This window comes from Lycorma delicatula, chromosome 5, assembly GCF_047948215.1.
Source record: "Lycorma delicatula isolate Av1 chromosome 5, ASM4794821v1, whole genome shotgun sequence".
NCBI lineage: Eukaryota > Metazoa > Arthropoda > Insecta > Hemiptera > Fulgoridae > Lycorma > Lycorma delicatula.
This window is the reverse complement of record NC_134459.1, coordinates 111427554-111449960: the sequence shown is the minus strand read 5'-3', so window position 1 is coordinate 111449960 and position 22407 is coordinate 111427554. Positions and strand designations below refer to the sequence as shown.

The 22407-nt window shown below is 30.2% G+C and overlaps 1 protein-coding gene across 3 annotated transcripts in view; it reads left to right on the top strand.

Annotated features, from left to right (window-relative positions):
- The window catches only part of LOC142325299 (ES1 protein homolog, mitochondrial-like), a 37043-nt gene extending 16601 nt beyond the window's left edge, over positions 1 to 20442 (top strand). For all 3 annotated transcript variants that reach the window (XM_075366863.1, XM_075366864.1, XM_075366865.1), the window contains exons 5-7: positions 8869 to 9032; positions 14255 to 14325; positions 19851 to 20442. In XM_075366863.1, coding sequence (XP_075222978.1) covers positions 8869 to 9032; positions 14255 to 14325; positions 19851 to 19985 — 370 coding nt within the window. In that variant the 3' untranslated portion in view covers positions 19986 to 20442. The remainder of the gene's footprint in view (positions 1 to 8868; positions 9033 to 14254; positions 14326 to 19850) is intronic.
- Positions 20443 to 22407: the final 1965 nt, after the last annotated feature.

Here is a 22407-nt window from a genome sequence, read left to right as displayed (position 1 = left end):
AGTCACTCCAAGTATTTAAACTACTGCTAAATTTAAAATATTTCAAATGCTATGTATTAAACTATTCTTTGGCTGGTTCACTATATCATTAATATTTTTCTGTAAAGAGAATCTGAACTGAGAGCACTATTTTTACATAATTTTTGAAGTGAGAACTTCTTTAGGTGTGTTGTGTGGAGATTTTGGGATAGACTTTTGCATGGGGAAAAAAAGTGCTGACTCGTAATCAAAAATCGTCACAAGTCGCTCGAGCTATATATATTATAAATGTGTTAGTTCTGACAAAATACAACAGATGGTGCTAATTTGTGACCGCGTACTTTAAAATAGGTTTTTAAAAATTGTTGGTTTTAACTAATTTAGAGATAAAATAATTTTTAACAATTGAAAATTAGTTTGATTAAATTTTTATTTTTAGCAGTAATAGTTTATTTTAATTAAATAAATACCTACTTAATAATTTTTAACTCTGTTCAAATAATCTCACATCAATCAATGACATCTCTTGCATTTTAAGAGAACTAACCACGACCAGCACTTATGAATATTGTTTTTTTTTTGTCTTCAGTCATTTGACTGGTTTGATGCAGCTCTCCAAGATTCCCTATCTAGTGCTAGTCCTTTCATTTCAGTATACCCTCTACATCCTACATCCCCAACAATTTGTTTTACATACTCCAAACGTGGCCTGCCTACACAATTTTTCCCTTCTACCTGTCCTTCCAATATTAAAGCGACTATTCCAGGATGCCTTAGTATGTGGCCTATAAGTCTGTCTCTTCTTTTAACTATATTTTTCCAAATGCTACTTTCTTCATCTATTTGCCGCAATACCTCTTCATTTGTCACTTTATCCACCCATCTGATTTTTAACATTCTCCTATAGCACCACATTTCAAAAGCTTCTAATCTTTTCTTCTCAGATACTCCGATTGTCCAAGTTTCACTTCCATATAAAGCGACACTCCAAACATACACTTCAAAAATCTTTTCCTGACATTTAAATTCATTTTTGATGTAAACAAATTATATTTCTTACTGGAGGCTCGTTTAGCTTGTGCTATTCGGCATTTTATATTGCTCCTGCTTCGTCCATCTTTAGTAATTTTACTTCCCAAATAACAAAATTCTTCTACCTCCATAATCTTTTCTCCTCCTATTTTCACATTCAGTGGTCCATCTTTGTTATTTCTACTACATTTCATTACTTTTGTTTCGTTCTTGTTTATTTTCATGCGATAGTTTTTGCGTAGGACTTCATCTATGCCGTTCATTGTTTCTTCTAAATCCTTTTTACTCTCGGCTAGAATCACTATATCATCAGCAAATCGTAGCATCTTTATCTTTTCACCTTGTACTGTTACTCCGAATCTAAATTGTTCTTTAACATCATTAACTGCTAGTTCCATGTAAAGATTAAAAAGTAACGGCGATAGGGAACATCCTTGTCGGACTCCCTTTCTTATTAGGGCTTCTTTCTTATGTTCTTCAATTGTTATTGTTGCTGTTTGGTTCCTGTACATGTTAGCAATTGTTCTTCTATCTCTGTATTTGAACCCTAATTTTTTTAAAATGCTGAACATTTTGTTCCAGTCTACGTTATCGAAAGCCTTTTCTAGGTCTATAAACGCCAAGTATGTTGGTTTGTTTTTCTTTAATCTTCCTTCTACTATTAATCTGAGGCCTAAAATTGCTTCCCTTGTCCCTATACTTTTCCTGAAACCAAATTGGTCTTCTCCTAACACTTCTTCCACTCTCCTCTCAATTCTTCTGTATAAAATTCTAGTTAAAATTTTTGATGCATGACTAGTTAAACTAATTGTTCTGTATTCTTCACATTTATCTGCCCCTGCTTTCTTTGGTATCATAACTATAACACTTTTTTTGAAGTCTGATGGAAATTCCCCATTTTCATAAATATTACACACCAGTTTGTATAATCTATCAATCGCTTCCTCACCTGCACTCCGCAGTAATTCTACAGGTATTCCGTCTATTCCAGGAGCCTTTCTGCCATTTAAATCTTTTAATGCTCTCTTAAATTCAGATCTCAGTATTGTTTCTCCCATTTCATCCTCCTCAACTTCCTCTTCTTCCTCTATAACACCATTTTCTAATTCATTTCCTCAGTATAACTCTTCAATATATTCCACCCATCTATCGACTTTACCTTTCGTATTATATAATGGTGTACCATCTTTGTTTAACACATTATTAGATTTTAATTTATGTACCCCAAAATTTTCCTTAACTTTCCTGTATGCTCCGTCTATTTTACCAATGTTCATTTCTCTTTCCACTTCTGAACACTTTTCTTTAATCCACTCTTCTTTCGCCAGTTTGCACTTCCTGTTTATAGCATTTCTTAATTGCCGATAGTTCCTTTTACTTTCTTCATCACTAGCATTCTTATATTTTCTACGTTCATCCATCAGCTGCAATATATCGTCTGAAACCCAAGGTTTTCTACCAGTTCTCTTTATTCCGCCTAAGTTTGCTTCTGCTGATTTAAGAATTTCCTTTTTAACATTCTCCCATTCTTCTTCTACATTTTCTACCTTATCTTTTTTACTCAGACCTCTTGCGATGTCCTCCTCAAAAATCTTCTTTACCTCCTCTTCCTCAAGCTTCTCTAAATTCCACCGATTCATCTGACACCTTTTCTTCAGGTTTTTAAACCCCAACCTACATTTCATTATCACCAAATTATGGTCGCTATCAATGTCTGCTCCAGGGTAAGTTTTGCAGTCAACGAGTTGATTTCTAAATCTTTGCTTAACCATGATATAATCTATCTGATACCTTGCAGTATCGCCTGGCTTTTTCCAAGTGTATATTCTTCTATTATGATTTTTAAATTGGGTGTTGGCAATTACTAAATTATACTTCGTGCAAAACTCTATAAGTCGGTCCCCTCTTTCATTCCTTTTGCCCAGCCCGTATTCACCCACTATATTTCCTTCCTTGCCTTCTCCAATGCTTGCATTCCAATCTCCAACTATTATTAAATTTTCATCTCCTTTTACGTGTTAAATTGCTTCATCAATCTCTTCGTATACACACTCTACCTCATCATCATCATGGGCGCTTGTAGGCATATAGACGTTAACAATCGTTGTCGGTTTAGGTTTTATCCTTATTACAATGATTCTATCGCTATGCGTTTTGAAATACTTCACTCTCCTCCCTATCTTCTTGTTCATCACGAAACCTACTCCTGCCTGCCCATTATTTGACGCTGAGTTAATTACTCTAAAATCACCTGACCAAAAGTCGCCTTCCTCTTCCCACCAAACCTCACTAATTCCTACTATATCCACATTGTCCTACCCATTTCCTTTTTTAAATTTTCTAGCCTACCAACCTTTTTTAAGCTTCTAACATTCCACGCTCCGACTCGTAGAATGTTATTTTTTAATTTTCTGGTGACCCCTTCCTTAGTAGTCCGGAGATCCGAACGGGGGACTATTTTACCTCCGGAATATTTTACCAAGGAAGGCGCCTCCATTATTGCTATGTGAAAATGCAGTGAGCCACATTTTCTTGGAAAAAAAGCAGCTGTAGTTTTCCATTGCTTTCAGCTGCGCAGTACTCAGAGGACTGAGTGATGTTGATACGGCCATTTAAGTCGTCCTGACTCACGCCCCTAACAACTACTGAAAGAGCTGCTGCCCTCTTTCAGGAATCATTCCTTAGTCTGGCTCTCAACAGATACCTCTCCGATATGGTTGCACCTTCGGTCCAGCTACTCTGTATCCCTGAGCACTCAAGCCCCCTCACCAACGGCAAGGTCTCATGATTCATAGAGGAGGATGAATATTGTACATTCTGAAATTCTAAATACATGCAATACAGTACATTACTACATTCTTCAAAGAATGCAATAAATTATACTTCTATATATATATATATATATATATATGTATATATAGAAGTATAATTTATATATAATATATATATATATATATATATATATATATATATATATATAGGCATAGTAAACACAAGTGGTAGATAATGCATCATATATTTTATTCACCATTCGGGATATTTAAAAGAATAAAAATTATTTTTTTACATTTGCAATTCCTAATAATTTACTTATAGTTAATTCACTAAATTTTATTATGTATTTTATTACGATAATTCAATTATGGAGGATAATGAAGATAGTAGTCAGAATTCAATTAACAGTTAGAAAAGAAATACAGATGAAGAAGCGATGATGATACTTATAAAATGAATAAAAAAGATGAATGTTCAAAAGAATTACGAAGATTACGTATCAGCGATATAGGAAAAGTCAAAACAGAAAATTTTCAGAAACAGTCATGCACGATGAAAAAACCAGACAAAAAGAATTATCGAAATTGCATTCCAAAAGATATAGAGATAAAAAAAAACTCTTGATCAAAAACAAAATATTGACAGAAAAGAATCATTAAAAAAAATTCTCAATGATTTAGAGATAAAGCCAGAAATAAAAAATTACAAACAATTCATACTTCACAGATTGCTGGTCCATCAAATGTTCATGTTCCAGTTATTTAAAAAAATACAAAATTGCAAACTATTCATACATCACAAATAGCAGGTCCATCACACGTTAATCTTTCATTTATTACAGAAAATACAAAAAAAGTTAAGCATTCTCGCATTCCAGAATCTTCAACATTTAATTCAGATAATATTAACAATTTTGTTACAAAAAAAAAAGAAAATTCCTTTTCTAATCATATCAGTACACATCTTGAGTTCTATAAGCAATTTCTTCAAAAGATTTTGGTGATGTTTGTGATATTTGTGATTATGATTTAAAAATATTCAAAAATGAAGTTACATCAAATAATAATATTCAATTTATAAGAACGCTACTCACTAATGATAGATACCACAGATTAAGATATGCTCAACTTGTCTATCTGCTATTAATAAACATCAAATACCACCTTTATCTGTTTACAATGGATTCAAATACCCTCCTATTCCAGAAAATTTGAAAAAAATTACCATTAAATTTAGTATCGGAAAGACTTATTTCACCAAGAATACCATTCATGCAGATTAGAAGATTAAGGCATGTTCAGGGACAATTTGACATCTATGGACAAGTTATTTATATTCCTATAGAAGTTAATACAATGGTTAATCAATTACCAAGAAATGTTGACGATGACCATTCATATAAAAATTATGTTCATATAAAAAGAAAAAATTTCTAAGTCAAGTTATGTATATCGATTGGTTAACAAAAGAGAAATTAAAGAATGGTTAAAATATTTAATAACAACTTCTCTTTACGAAGTCTACAACATTAGTATTAATGACAAATTTTTTGAAGAAAGTTATCCAGCAGTTAATGAACATGAAATTATTGAAGATATTCCAATTGAAGAAAGTTTAATTTCACAACAGACATTAATGTGGAAGGATGAGATGTATTTATGAATAGCTCCTGGAGAAAATAATGTTCCAATTAGTATTTTGTTTGACGAACATGCAGAGGAATTATTATTTCCACAAATATACTATGGAAAATTTCACAATTTTAGAGATGGCGTTAATGTTACACCATTTATGATGACAACTGGTGAATTAAGACGCTCAGATAGAAAGTTAGTTAGCCCGCATCACCTTTTGTATATGGCTATGAAAATAATAAGAATCAGAGTACATGATTCACTGACAGTTGCATTTAAGCACATTAGTAATAAGCATTACAAACGTTACAAAAGAAGAGACTGAAAATGAATATTACATTCAAGGATGTATTGAAAGAAATTTGGCTTTTTTGCGTTCTGTTCCAAATTCAACTTGGTATTGGTCCGAAAGGAAAAAATACCTTTTTGCTCAGACAACTAGGAAAGCCCACAGTTTTTTTCACAGTAAGTGCTAATGAAATAGGATGGCCAAATTTACTTCAACTTTTGTGTAAGCTAAAAAATAAAGAAGAAATATCTATTGAAACTGTTGCAAATTCACACTATATGGTAAAAAATATATTAATTAATGAGGATGCAGTTACATGTGTAATTTATTTTAATAAATTAATGTGATTCTCAAAGTATTGCAATCAAAACGGTTGAGTCCTTTCCAAAAATACAGAGTAATTCACTATTTTAAAACAATTGTATTCCAACATTGAGGAAGCCCTCATGCTCACATTTTAGCATGGCTTGATAACACTCAATTAATGACAACTACAACAAGGCTATAGAACTTATAGATCGTTTAATATCCATATCAGAATCATCTGGTTATATTAAATTGCAAACACATAAACATACTTTCATGTGTTATAAAAAAATTATTTTGTTTGTTAATGGGAAGACACATTGACTTTTTTTTAAAATAACTTTGAAGTGAAAACTTCTTAGGCGCGTTGCTTCAGAATTTTTTGTACATATGAATTACATGGGGGAAAAAAATCGCTGACTCGTAATCAAAATCTGTAACATAACGCAAGACACTGAGCATATACGAGGTGTGATCAAAAAATACAGTGAATGAATATTTATAGCGGCAACTGCCGACGCTACATCCATATGCTCTAGTTTGTCCAATACCGTGATCAACTGAGACAGGCATGGACAAGTTGTAACATGTTCGAGCTTGCCAGAGCCGCTAGAGTGAGGTTGTGTTTATCGTGTCTGTCGCACAACATGGATTTTGAACAACGCATTAACATTAAGTTTTGTTTTAAGTTGCAAAAGAGTGCCAAAGAAGCTCACGAAATGTTAGAATCGGTGTACGGCGATAATGTGGTAACTTTGAAGACTGTGTACAAGTGGTATGACCAATTTAAAAACGTAAATGAGTCTGTTGAAGACGAGCAGCGTGCGGGACGTCCAGTAACCTCAAAAATAGTTGAAAATGTGCAAAAAGTGGAAACAATGGTTCGTTCAAACAGGCGAATACTATTCGAGAGCTATCGGAAGACCTTAACATCTCGTACGGATCCGTTCAAAGCATTTTAACTAATGAATTGCAAATGAGACGAGTGAGTGCAAAATTTGTTCCCAGACTTTTGAGTGATGAACAGAAGGAAAATCGTGTGTCAATTTGCACAGAGTTGAAGGGACGTCTTCATGCAGATCCGGACTTCATGGCCAAAATTATAACTGGAGATGAAAGTTGGGTCTATGGCTATGACCCTGAGATCAAAATGCAGAGTTCCCAATGGAAAACCAGTTCATCTCCTTGCCCTAAAAAGACACGTCAGTCAAAATCCAACATCAAGGTCATGCTCGTTATTTTTTTTGATAGTGAGGGCATAGTGCGATCAGAGTTCGTTCCAAGGGGAACAACTGTAAACTCTGAATTTTATAAGGGTGTACTGCAACGTTTGCGAAAAGACGTACGAAGAAAGCGACCAGGAAAATGGACCAATGGCTTCCTTCTTCACCACGACAACGCGCCGTGTCACACCTCGCTTCTCATTCGCGAGTTTTTGGCCAAAAAAAGTGTTCCTGTCTGTCCACATCCGCCAAATCACCGGATTTAGCACCATGCGACTTTTGGCTCTTCCCAAAAATTAAAACTGTGCTTAAAGGAAAACGTTTTGACACCATTGCTGACATTGAGAGGGCCACGACCGAGCAGCTGAAAGCCCTTCTGAAAGATGCCTTCCAGAAATGCCTCCAGTCATGGAGTCAACGTTGGGATAAATGCATTGCTAGCCAAGGACAGTACTTTGAAGGAGATTAAATCGAATTCTATGTAACCTTATTACTTTTTTAATAAAAAATGATTCACATATTTTTTGATCACACCTCGTATATATGAAATATCATAGAGTGAGAATATAAATATATATGCATATATGAATGTATAGTATAATATGTAGTAGCAGAGGATGGGAGGTGGGAGAAAAAACTGCCGATGATTCACAGTAATTCAAACAATAAAAATCCACAACACCCATTTTTTCTGAGAGTAATGATGAGTGATTGATGCAGAACATCATTATAAATTTACAGCGTTAACTGAGTAGCTGTTAGATTATAAATACCAACAATAATTTTGAAGTTTGAATCGTAAATGATGATCGTTGCATATATTAAATAATGATCAATGATTACACACATATCGCTGAAAGTAATGATGACCTACATCATCAATAAATTTAAAATTAATCATGCTGTTTGCAGTTAAAATATATGTTTTACTATGAATTTTTCAGTAAATCAACTGTTTCAACATGTGAACACACATTCATCAGTGAAAGTAGCCGTCCTTTAATGTATTCGAATAAACCTGTAAAAAAAGATATGTGGAGGTTCAATAGCCAGTTTCTTTGTTGTAATTTTGGGGGCATCTCAAACCCGTGTTTTACTACGTATTTTGTAGTAAATCTTCTCTTTCAGTGTGAAAATTTAACTATAAACAGGTGATATTCGTGGAAAACACACGTTCAAATTGTGCGTCAAATTGGTTCTAGGTCAAAGGTTAAAGTGGCTATTGAATTTAAACATTATTTATATGCTACTTGTAATATATATTAATTTGAAACGATTGTGAACCCATACAAGTTTTCACTTCGGTCGTGCAGTTTTATGCACACACATTTTTTTAAAATTTAGTCTGTTCTTTTTTCCGTGCAGTTGGTTTACCTCCCTGTTTCTGAGAACTATAATAGGTGGTGATTCAAAATAAATACAATGAGAATGTACATTTATTGTTATTTAAATTGAGAAGTAGAGTAACAAAAAAAGTTTACTTTTAAAAATACAGTGTAAATGTTTACATGTAAATGTTACTTATCATCATACTGGTTTTAATAAATTAGTCTTGTTTATAATATAGATGTTTTTCCTCTCACTATTTGTATGTTTATTAATATCTGTGTGATCTGATTCTTGTTTGTAGATCTGATTTTGCTGTTAAAGGGCCACAAATGACTGTTCAAAAAGATGTTGCTGATGCATTGTATGCCTTTCATAAAAGTAGAAAACCAATTGGACTTTGTTGTATAGCTCCTATATTGGCTGCTAAATTAATACCTGGAGTTACCATAACACTTGGAAAATCATGTAGGTTTTTTCATAAAATCAGTTATCACAGTTGATTCCTTGTTAAAATAATGTAAATTGACTTAGGAGAGTGATAAATGATAAAGGAGAGTGATAAAGTTTTAGAATTGTACAAGGTTATTATGATGTACTCAATTTCAGAAGGACCCTCCTTCAATAATTTTTGTTTTAGTTATATAAATGGATTGCTTTATATTGTATGAAATTGATTATGTGATCTTTGTGGCCTTGAAACCAGGCAACCTTTTTTTTTTTTTTTAATAAATACATCCCCTATGATAACCTAAAATTCAGCATATTTTACTACATCACATGTCAAACGACCTGATTATATTGCATCCTTTATTCTTTAGTCAACATGATGAATAATCCTTAGCAATTAAAATAATTAATATATTTTCTTAAAATTTTCTTATTATTTTCTTAAATTTTTATCATTTAGTAAAATTCCTCTTCTAAATTTATTAAACTAGTTTCGCTGATACAAATGCCTCAATTTTTTCCAGATTTGATTAAATATTTACTACTCTTTTGAAGTTCATCCTCAGTTAAGAAGTATAAGAGTTAATTATGTGTGGTAATGATATATTCTGTTAATATATTTTTTTTATTTGTGGTTCTAGAGTTACTTTTTGGGTAGTATCAGAATAGCAGTTATTTACTTATTGCTCTTTTTTTCTTTTTTTTTTAAATATTATTTTCAATTAAACACAATAGTTTATGTTTTACATGATCATTTATATTATTAATACAACGCAATAATTTATGTTTTTATTTAAAACACTTAGTTTAAAAATGTCCGTTTTTCTTCCAAAGTAATCATCTTACATTGTAATTTTGAATTGCATGTTAATTTCCTTTTTCTGGAATTATGTCACTAAACAGGTGTTTAATGCCTACTAGATTATTAATTATTCACATTAGGCCAGTTGTACATTTAAATAAATTTAATAATTAGATGAATTTATACTGATATAAATTTAAATTAATAACTGCATATTATGTAGATAATATAATTATAGAGAGAATTAGTCTTCTGAAAGTTCAAGATAGATGTATAAATATTAATATATAAGTTAAATTATGCAGGTAAAAAAAAAATTTGGAACTGAGATAAAAGTGAATTAGAATGTATTTTTATGTTGAGTCTTAAGATGAAATGAGTTTTTTCATCACCTTCAAATTTTTAATTATAACCCTTTAAAATATGGAGAAACTTCTTAAATAACAGAATACAAAAATAATAATTACTATTAAAATTCCTACCTTTATTTTGCAGACATTTATGTTTATCTTAATTTCTTTTTTCTTATTTTCCTTTTGTGTTCGGTGAAGTCGTCTCTTTTTCATCATCCAGCAGTAGTCACTCATTATAAATTCATCCCATCTGCCTTGATAACGTTGTTCCATCTGCAATATATCTTGGTGGAACCTTTCTCCTTGTTCATCACTGATGTTACACAAGTTTAAAGGGAAAAATTCCAAATTAGAATGTAAAATATGAATTTTCGATGACATTCTACAGCCTAAATTTTTGTAGTTCACTAAGCTAAGTGTTCATTTATAAGCTGATGATTGTTTTTAGCTTTTTTATTTCCAAAAAACCAATAATGACAAATTTGAATGACTTGGTTGGTGCTAGTTCTTTAGGATTCAGTTTGATGTCAAATATATTTTTGCAAATTAATTTTCTTATTTTTGGCACAATGAATATTCTGTGTTTTAATTTGGCTTTATTTAATTAATCTCAATCTTTATCTAATGCTTTTACATACTTATTCATCAGGACTAATTTTATGTGTAAGGGTGTTAAAGTAATATGATCTGCTTCGACAAGGGAAATATTTGAAACATTTTTCTTTCCTGGAGTAAATCGATTTCTTTTTTATCAGCCTTTAAGTGCATAGTGTGTATCTGTAACCCGACTATCCCACAAACACAAGAAACATATATTTTGTAAAGTCATTCTGGAGACTGAAAAGAAACACACCATGTTGGTCTAATGAAGAACTCATCATCGCAAATCAGCTGATTTTGAAGTTGAGAGTTCTAAGGTTCAAATCCTAAAAAAAGGCAGTTACTTTTATATGGATTTTAATACTAGATCATGGATGCCAGTGTTCTTTGGTGGTTGGTTTTCATTTAAAACTACTCATCTCAGGAGGAATGGTCGACCTGAGACTGTACAAGACTGCACTTAGTTTATATTCATAAATTTCATCCTCTGAGTAATGCCTTACAGTGGTTCTGGAGGCTAAACATAAAAAAAAAGATGCCCAAAAAGAAGCCCTATCGCTTTCAGATTAGCAGTAATTCACCATGAGTGGTTCATCGTACTTAATAACTTTATAAATTTTTGAAATAATGTCAAATGTTTATTTCATTCCTACAGCATGTGCTACCGGTATAGAAGAAAAATTATTCAACTTATGCAACAACACTGCCTTTAAGTTTCTTTTTATGAGTCTATAAATAAATGCTAATCATGAATAACATATTCAATGTCCAGTTCAGACATTAGCCCTCTAACATCGTGGCAAAAACAGGTTACACCATCTCTTCTAAAGTATTTTAGTAAATTTTCATTTCGATTTCTCTATACTGAAATTTTAGTATCCTTGTTTAATAAGATGAGTTCACCACTAGACCAACCCAGTGGATTAATGTAGCACTTGATGTCATGCTGCATGTGGAGCCCAGGATTTTCAAGGTCTCCCAAAGGATATTCAAAGTAATGTTTGTAAGCAGTTTTCAACAGATTTGTTACTGGTTTTTGTTTCTGGGAATTTTTACAAGCCCAATTTTTATTCATTGTAAAATCCAAAATGTTTTAATGAATGAAAGTAAACTGAAATTATAAAAATACTTATATAAAAAACTTAATTATAGAAATAATTAAGTTTTAATTTATAAATCTTAATTACTTAAAATACTTCATAAAATTTTTTCACCATGGAGTGCAATAAAACATAGCGTGAAACACACACACACAACTTAACAAATCTTGATGATGTTCATTAAAGTAATACCAAAAGTTGTTGTATCATAAATTCATTAAATTTATGACATCACGTATGAAACAATGTTTATAATATTTGTATGATAAAACCATTACCACAACTAAAGAACACAAGTCATATCAAGAAAATTTCATCACGTTGAATCACTACTTGACTCACTGACATGTCTAAGCATGTCTGTCTTGACATGAAATGTCTAAGCATGTCTGTCATCATTTCACTGTTATGTATCTAATATAGGTCTACAGCATGCATCACAATATAAATCTGGTATCAATAAGCAAACTTACAGACATATTAACTTATTTGTATTGTTCGTTTTATGAATGATGGAATGAATAAATTTAAGGGGTTTTATAACTTAAGAATGTTATGTGATGAATTGTTTCAAAATAACATATTCAGATTCAGCATGTAAAATACTATATAGAACACTACTCCCCTTTCAGTTCTAAATTTTATTTGAACAATGTTATTAAATTGGTTTGAAAATGTCTTGAATGTGTTTGTAAAACTAACTGTTTATAGTGTTGATGAAATGATTTAATCTGTGTATATGATTGTTTATTTGAAAAGAGTTTGTAAGACGTATAATTGTAGGGTAAGTATTATTGTAAGGATACATAGACCACAATATATATTTTTTTTTAATCTTGAGCAAACTCTGTTATCCCCACTAAATTTTATTATTTTTAAATATCCTTTTTTAATGTGGTGAGCAGGTGATTATTCATAAATTGATGAGAGATGGTGCCTGCTATTAATTTTTTTTTTAAAGCTAAATTACAATACTTAAATTGTTTTGCTTTAAAGATTTTTTAGTTTTTTTTTTTTCAATTATAGTTGTACCTTAATGATTGATGCATTCTTTCAAAATTCATATTAAAAAAATTTGCATGTTTATAGTTATTAAAAAAAATGTGTTGAACAACTGGAACATAGTATAGTTAGTTTTATAATGCAATATTTGTTACCTATTATTTTATAAATCTAATATTATTCTAATATAAAACAATTGTTTGTCAAACAATACTATTCTTATTGATATATAAGGCTGCTGCAGTTCATTGTCACCAGATTTGAAAATTGATTCTTTTGTGTGTTTTTTCTTTTTCTTTTCTACTGCAAAAAATTTTTCATTGCTGGCAATTTTTTAACTGAACTATAACTAATAACTTAACTAAACTATATTATATCTTATTTTTTTAATAAGCTTCATCGTTATTGTGTTTCTTCAACAAACCTTATCACTTTGATTTAAACATCTGCTCTAGCAATTACTATGTTACTTTTGACGTCAAAATTTCCTGTTTTTTTTTTCTTCAGAAGTTAACAAATTCATGTGTGGTTGTCATGAGAATACGACATCTTTTTTTGCTCATTCAGAGTTATTCCATATAATAATTTTGTTCTTAAGGCCAATTGAATAATTTTCCCTCTCCTATAATATTCAACAAGCATATGTTCCTTAAAGTTTATTGTTTGATTTGCATATTGGTCTCTTTGTCATTACTTTTCATTGTACATGGTGATAAACTGAAGGTGATTTCAATTTAAATTTCCCAATTGCGTCACTGCTAAGGATTAAAGTTAATAGTTGTTTTGTGATTTTGTATTATTAATTCTTGCATATAGATTGTCAAAAGTGAGACATTTTAATGTGGAAGGTTATGCTTATTTTTTAATGGAACATTGATTAAAAGTATCTTAAATTCATTTGTTAATACTGTGTTTTGGTTGCCAGTTGTTATGTATTAAAAGTAAAATTTAAAAATATTTCTGATTTCTAGCTTTCTAATTTAAATGATCTTTCAAACCGTAATCAATAAAAATGTACGATCATGATTTTTTACTATTTGATCAATGAGTATCAGGAAACAATATGCATATAATAAATTATGTATAAGCGCTTTATGTAAAATTTTATACGTTAAATAATTTTGGTGTAATTTTTGTTAAGTAAAAAATGTAAGATAAGTTTAAGGTAAATTTAGGCTGGAATTTCCTTGCAAAGACCTGAATGTTCTAAAGAAATTGATGCACACCATATTAAATAAGTGATACACTGAAATGTTATATTTGAAATAGCAATGCCCAAAATAAAAATTGGTTACTCCTGTAGATATTTTAACTATTACGTATTAGGTTAAATAATTTTTATTATGTGGCAAATAATTATTTGATCATTGATGATATTTTTAGGTGGGGATGAATGGCCTTATAAAGATGCTATTGAAGCTGCTCAGAAGATGGGTGCAAACACAGAGGAAAAGGTAAGGTTTGAATGAATGTCTAATGTTAATGATGAATTAAATATAAATCTTAGTGGAATTATTTTAAAGACCCATAACAATAACATAAATCCAGTAAGTTTAGATTTTTATTTAAAATCTCTTGCTTATTTTATTATATAAATCATTGTTTTGTTTTTTATTTCAGTATAAATGAAAGTTCTAGGTGATTTTAATTGAAACAACTACCAGGAAATATTTGATAAATTAAAGGTCATTTTCCTTGTGTCTAGTTTGTTTTTTAACTAAATACTTGGGCAGTTTTATTTTCTTAATTCTTACCTCTTTTAATGAACATATTATTCTAATGTATTTAAAAAAATTATGTATTCAAAATTCAAACTTAGAATGATGCATGAGGTCTGTTGCTCTTTTTTGGTGAAGTTAATGAAGTAGTACTTTTACTTTCCTATCTAGCAGTATAGCAGAGCTACAGCTGTAAAAGGGAAAGTATTGTAATCGATCCAATTTGGATGTATGGATCTTTTTAAACGTTTTGACATCTAAGGAACCCAAAAACCAATGGAAATTTTCCAGATGTTTATATGTACATATGTATGTTGTAAATCACCTCATATCTCCAGAACTATTCAACCAATTTTGAACAAACTTGGTCAGATTACTTCTATATATGGGGCATTGATGCCATTAAATTTTCAGTTTAAAAGGTCAAGGCTGTAGAGCAAAACACCCTCAGTATCTCAAACTTTTGCCTAATTAAGGTCATATTTTTCTTAAGCACATTTGTTAACAATTAAATATAATATTTGTAAAAAACAAGTTTTTATAAAATCACACCCCCCACCACAAAAAAGGCACTAAATAAACTAAGCTAATTGGGTATATTGCGTCAATAATACCCCCTCTCAAGGAGCATTATTTTATCACTGATATACAGCTGCTGTAGTCGTCTGCTATGTTGATATCACAGGTGAATTGTAGAATTAAATAAATGAATAATATATAAAGTCTAAAAAAGTATTTACAGTGTCCGCTAGTACTGCAACACCCATGTGAATGAAATATGGTATGTGCATATGCTTTAGTTAGAATCGTTGAATTAAATAAACAAAAAATATTATGTTTAAATAAAATTATAAATGTTTTAAATTAAGTTGTGTGTGTAAGCCGTGAATCGGGAAAAAGCTGCATGATGGGAATGTCCTACAACTGTGTTGTCAGTTTTTTTCTTGTAAGATGTTAACAATATGCATTCTTTATATTTGTATTTATATTTCTTTATATTTGTAAATGTTATTGTATGAAAATGTAGTAAGTTATTGACCTTTTATGGGAAGAGTGAAAACTAAGTTTAAAGCTGTTTGGTTGCATTTTGAGCAGAAGCTTACTTTTTAAATGCAGTAAGTATTTTTATATCCTACAAATAAAAGAAAAGTGACCTCTTAATCTTTAGAAGTAATTTTTTAATTCCATAATATACATTATTTTAATGTTACTTGTAAAAATATTTTTTAATGCAAAATTTATGTTGTTCATCTCAGTTTTTGTGACATTATAAATATGTTAGTTTCTTGGAGCTTTAAATTATCAAAATAAAGCACAAATATATTTAATCTAAAAAGTTGAATGTCCAATTTAAAATACCATTTCTAAGTAAAGGAATATCCAAGTAGGAAAGATGATCTGATCATATGTCTAGCAATACCTCTTTAAGAAAATATGCTGTGAAAGTACTATCTCTGAGTAATAAAAGTTACTTATTGCATGAAAAATTTACAATGTTAAATTGTTACAATATGTCCATTGTAGGCTAATAAGCAAGTCAGTACTATATATATTGATGTGTGAGTTTAGATTGTTAAATGTGATGTTAGAAAATTCATACAATTGTTTAAAAAAAATAAAAAATAAAAAAAAATAGTTGATTGCAAAGTTGCAAAGCAATTTTTGTTAGTCATTGGTGAGTACTGATGAGTGCTGAAAATGGAATTTGGTGATTAGTTCAAATATGATGCAAACTTATTTGTAATTTTGTCATTTTAGAAGTGTGTAAACCCTTTATAATAAAGAAGGCTCTCTTTTGCAAGTCTTGTACACTATAAGAAAAAGTGAAATTGCTAGTTTTCCACTTTGAAGAACATTGGAAAACATTCTTGTATATTTTGTATCTGCAAGATTGATCTTTCAGTTTGGAAACATGTTTTATCAGACATCATAATTTTATGGTTGTTTCTCCTATTGAAAGAGTGGTCACACACTGTCTGATTGCAGTCTTGTCTAAAAATGTTGTTCTTTAATACTCCCTTATCAGCTTCCTTACATGATGTTTGATTTAGAACCAACTAAAAACTGAAATCAAGTTAAAGGGATTAAATTTTTCTTCATTTAAGATTTTACTTCTAGATCTGCGTTAGATTATGAATATGCTGACCAAGGACTTTTGATTTTGTGTAGGAAATTTGAAAGCCTGTTTTCCTAAAATAAATTATTTATGGCAGTTTAATTAATATTAATATTATCAGATGTCAGCAAATCATTACTAAAACTGCATTCTTTTATTTTCTTGTCTGAATCTAGTATAGTTTTTTTATATTTTTGTATCTGATTTTACTGCTATATAATTTGTTGAATCTTTTACAGTGCAGCAATTTCTGTTTGAAATAATGATATTACGTGTGTAGTATAAGGTGTAGTACAAACCCACACTATGCTAGCCAGCTCTAAGACAGAATCATTAACCTTTTAACTTGTGACACATTCTTAACAGGGATTTATTTTCCCACCACTATTTCTCTATATATATAATTGATGTGTGCAGCCCTTTGGAGGGAGACACATTAGTAATAAACTGGCTCATCATAATTTTGTCATGAAATTACTATTTATGATATAAGTCAGTTAATTATTTCAATTTTATATATATACATATATTATATTAATCCAATTATATTAATCATTGGATTAATATAATATAATATATATATAAAATATTATTATTTATAATATTTATTATTTTATTTATAATATTTTATAAATTAAAATAAAATTAAATAAGATGACGCCTACCTTATTCCATAATCCAAGCAAGAGCGCTTTCGTAAGTACCTCGCATCACCAGTCTAGGTGATAATAAATGAGGTGGGGTAATAAATGACCCCATCAAAAAAAATTTAAGAATAACTAAAAGTCTAATAACAAAATACCTGAATATTTTTAAATACGATAATAAGTTAACATATCAATCTAGATTGTACCCGTTTGAACCAAGTGCACCTGTATTAACTGGACTTCCAAAAATACATAAACTTGATATATACCTATACAACCTTTAATTAATTTCACAAGCTCTATATAATTTTTCAATTCCATTCATTGCAAATTACACTGCAAATTAAAATTAAAAATCCTATACTACACATGAGATATAAAATTGTTAAAAGATCTTTTTCAATTAAATCAAAACAAAAAATAAAACTAATTTCTTTTTAAATTCAAAAATTTTAAATTGTAAATTAAAATTAAAAATTGCATATATATAAAATATGAAGTCATTAAAGATTAAATTAAAAGTCAAAATTAAAATCAATATAATAAAAATAAAATAGAAATCCATAGACCAGCTAGTTAAAGTTATGTTAATTGTACAGAGTTGAAATATTATGAATTATCAATGTCTAAAGAAGTGCTACTATCTACTGCAGCTTTTATGGTTGTGTCATCCTCATACTCTTTAGGTTGATCAAATTAAATCTAATTTTATATTTATATATGTAAAATCTTTCTAAAATGTCAAAAACCCTATTATTTGTATTAATATTGTATTTCTTAACTTCCAGTACTTCAAAATTTGGATGAATATCAGATATTGAATGAGTATTACTAATAAGATGATCAGAAACATTAGAGAAACCCAATTTTCTACTTTTATAATATCTAAAGTGTTAATCAAATCTAGTTTTAAAGGATCTAGTGGTTTTACCTGTATAAAAAATCACAATCTTGCACTTTATTTTATAAATACCACAGAAATTATATAATCATATGTAGCAAGCAGTATGTGTATTATTGTTTTTTTAAATGTTTTATTAAATGGTTATTTGTCTACATACATTTGTTACATAGAGCAGCTGATGGTGCGAGATACTTGCGAAAGCGCTCTTGCTTTAATTATGGGCTTTAATTAAGGTAGGTGTCATCCTATTTTATTTTATTAATTCTGCACTTGGGTTAATCAGATTAATATAATTTGTGTGGTGCAGAGCAATATGATTCCTCAAAGCAGTACAGTCAATTTGTATTTATTTGAAAATCCTTACCTACTGATTGATGTTTTTTCCATATGTTAGGGGTGATGAGAGAAGCTTAACTCCAGATTTTTAACATCCCCAATCCCATAGATTTTTGAAAAACTCAAAAAGTTTTTGAAATATTTCAAACAAAAAATGTAGAGACATTCTCCTCTACAATTAATGTCTTTGAAGTTATGCCGTATAATTTGAAATTGAAATACTAGGTGGCGCTGAAGTTGTAAAAAACATGTTTTTTTGGTTTTTTCACTGGAAAAAAATTGTTTTTCGTCTGTATTGCATTTGGAAAAGTTGTTAATTTCAAAAAACAGACAACTTTTATTTAAACAATTTTCTTTTGCGACTTACCGTTTTGGAGCTGTAGCTTGTGAAAGTGTGAAAATGTTGTGAATTGCGCACGTGTTCGAAACCGCTCTAGTTGCTGAACAATGCTGATCTCCCCTGCTACAGTAACCATAGGACCGCTGCGTTGTCATTGTACCGTTTATGTACTAAATAGTAAATCAAAGATTGATATCTATAATCTGTTAATGTATCAAATATTCACATATGACAAAATTGCCAAAATAAATATTATATTATTATATAGTATAATATTTCACCCAAGTGTGTTCATTGCTGTAACCAACAGGTGTAACTCAGCATGAGATGCAGTAATTATCAAAAGTAGTATGGCTATTTTCAAGACTAATAAGTATCCATGTTAGGCTTAGAAGAAAAATTCGGGTGGGTGTCTCACTGCCTTCTTTTCTTGTGCAAATATACTGCTGAATATCAAAATGCAGTGTACTGAAATGGAGTTAAGATTCATTATACAAGTAACATCTTTACACTGCTTATCATAAGAACTGGTTATATTGTCAGAAAACAGGTTTGATTTTTTACTTTTCTACACAAGCATTTGTTTCCCGAAAATATTTTAGTACGTTTTCATTAATTTCTCTAAATAAGTTAAAAAATTTTCTTTTTATAAAATGACCAAAAATACTAAGTTATAAGTACAAGTTGAGTACTCTGAAAAAATAATTATATTAATATCACCATATATCATTGCTTAACCTATAGAACAGTTTCTGAAATATTTATTTACCATGCAAACTAAGAAAAATAATTGAAATGCAAATTGTGCACTGAATTATTCTTGCAGCTATGTGTGGTAAATAAACATCATACTATGATGTCAGTATAAATTGATATGAAATAATTTGTTTTTTTATATGCCCTTTTTTTTCTTTTCAGGGTGTCCTAGAAGTAACTGCCTGTCCTGAAAATCGCGTTTTTAGTACTCCAGCTTTTATGTATGATGGAAAATACCATGAAGTTGATGATGGAATTGGAAATATGATTATAGAATTGTTAAAAGCAGTCAAATAAGATACAAATAGGGTTGACACCATATTGGTGTAAAGAATATATTTTGTGATTAAAGGGATTTGATTATGTATTCAGGTATAATGAAATAAAATTGATTGATATATTATAAAAAAAAAACAAATTTTATTAATAAAAACTTTATTCTGAACAAAAATAAACGTCATTGTATAACAAATATTGCATAGTAATTTCTTCGTAGTAGTTTACTATTTTTTATTTTACTACAATAACAGTTTATTAAACAATAAATAAGATAGATACTATTAATAATATAAATATAATTTGTAAACAGAATGGGAATGAGTTTACTGTACATTTTTATCTATAGAATAAATAAAATTGTTCATAGGGTATGGTGCGATTGATTATTTTATAACATTGATAGATTTAATCAAGATTTTTTCATTTTGAATCACATTGTAATTTTTTTTAACAAGTAAATATTTTCATAAATAAATTGTTTTTTTATTACACCCTTATTATAATTATTTAAAATAATTATATTGCTTTTTCGTTTGATAAGTTACAAATTTTTAAGAAGTACTCTTTTTTATTTATTCTGTACTGCATGCACACTTTTCTTTTTCATTTTTAGTGACAGTGAATTATAATAAGTAATGTTAAATGATATAATTATTTAAAAAAATACTCTTTATCTTTGTTCATATGGAATAACGCTTGGAAGTACTTAAAATTTTCATTGTAATTCTGGCTTATGTCTTTGATGTCATGATATGCTGCATCTAGCTTGTTATTAGTTTTAGCTTGCTAGCACTGATAAAGTAGCTAGTTGGTTTTGTCCTTTATGTGCTTGAATGAAATGGGAGAAGTTGTATTTCTGATCATTTACAGCAGAAAATTATGTGCATGCATGTTGGAACATTTTCGTAGTTTGCTGCAGTGACATTAATGAACTGTTCATGTTATTTACTAATAACGTGCCACTTTGTGATTAATGGATACCAATGGTATCAGTAAGCCATTCAGAGACCAAAATGGAGACTTACATTCAGCCACAAATATACTTTTACATTCTTGTGTTACGAAATTGTCTGTTGGACTGAACTCGCCTCTGTGTGAGGGTTGAGTTTTTGACAAAGACATGATGGCTTAAGAATTTTCATTTTTTTTAAATTTTCCAGAAATATAATAGTAATAATAATACAATTTATAACTATGTTCTGATACTTGCTGAAGGCATTTTTTCAGCCCTGTTCATCCCTTCATGACACTTTTCTGTGCTAAAAATGGGTTGGGTAATATTAGCTCATAACATTAGCATGTAGAAAAAATTCTTACTGTACCTAATTAAATCTATGATAAAAAATTATTTCTGAAAAAATGTTTCAGTTACTTGAAAGGTTAAAAAAAAAATTGAAGTATGCAAGTTAAAAGTACTACAAACTTAAATAGGTTTTTAAATAATGGCTTTTGTTTATGTTTACTAAAAAGTAATCATAATTTTAAACAAATATCAGATATTTTTTAATATTCCTCATGTTTTGGGTAAAAATACAAGGCTCGGCTGATAAATTTTGCACACTAGCTTGCTACACGGAGACAAAAGATACTATTGATTTGGGCGAGGGAGCACATGATAGCTAAAATCCCCCTCTACAAACCTGCGATATTGCATTGACATCCATTTACCAGTTTGTTCTCAATAGCAGTTAAAATGGAGTCGAGTAAGGTCAATATGTCAACACAGTTAAAACAGCACACAGTGATCAAATTTTTAACAGCAGAAAATGTGAATCCTATGAATATTTTTCATTTTTTAAAAGTAGTTTATGATTGTGAAACTGTTGACAAGAGTACTATGAATAGGTGGGTGTTGAAATTTCACAAATGTGAAGTTTGTAAAGTGACAATTGAAGAAGCACCTCGCGCAATTAGGTTACTGTAAAATCTGTGCACGATGGGTACCATGCAAACTGACAGACGAACACGAGCAGCATTGTGTCGAATGTTGCGAAGAACTACAGACCTATTGTGCTGAAGGAAACAATTTCCTTTTCAATATTGCGATTGGGGATGAGAGTTGGGTATATCATTGCGACCCAGAAGAATAAAGGCAAGGCATGGAATACAAACATTACAAATTGCCAAAACTCAAGAAATTCAAAACTCTGGCCTCTGCAAAGAAACTCCTTTTGATGGTGTTTTGGGATGCCAAACATGTGTATGTGACTGAGTATCTGGAACATGGGGTGACTGAACTCCGAACAGGACATTGAGACAGTACAGATGTCGACCCATGTTCGAAAGACCACCATGCCCGTAATCTTGCAACTTGACAGTGCATGGCCTTAACCGTCCCACACCATTACAGAGGCTCCCGCAAGCTGAAGTTTGAGCCTATTTCACATTTGCCATACTCACCGAATTTGGCTCCGTGTGACTACCACTTCTTCCCTCATTA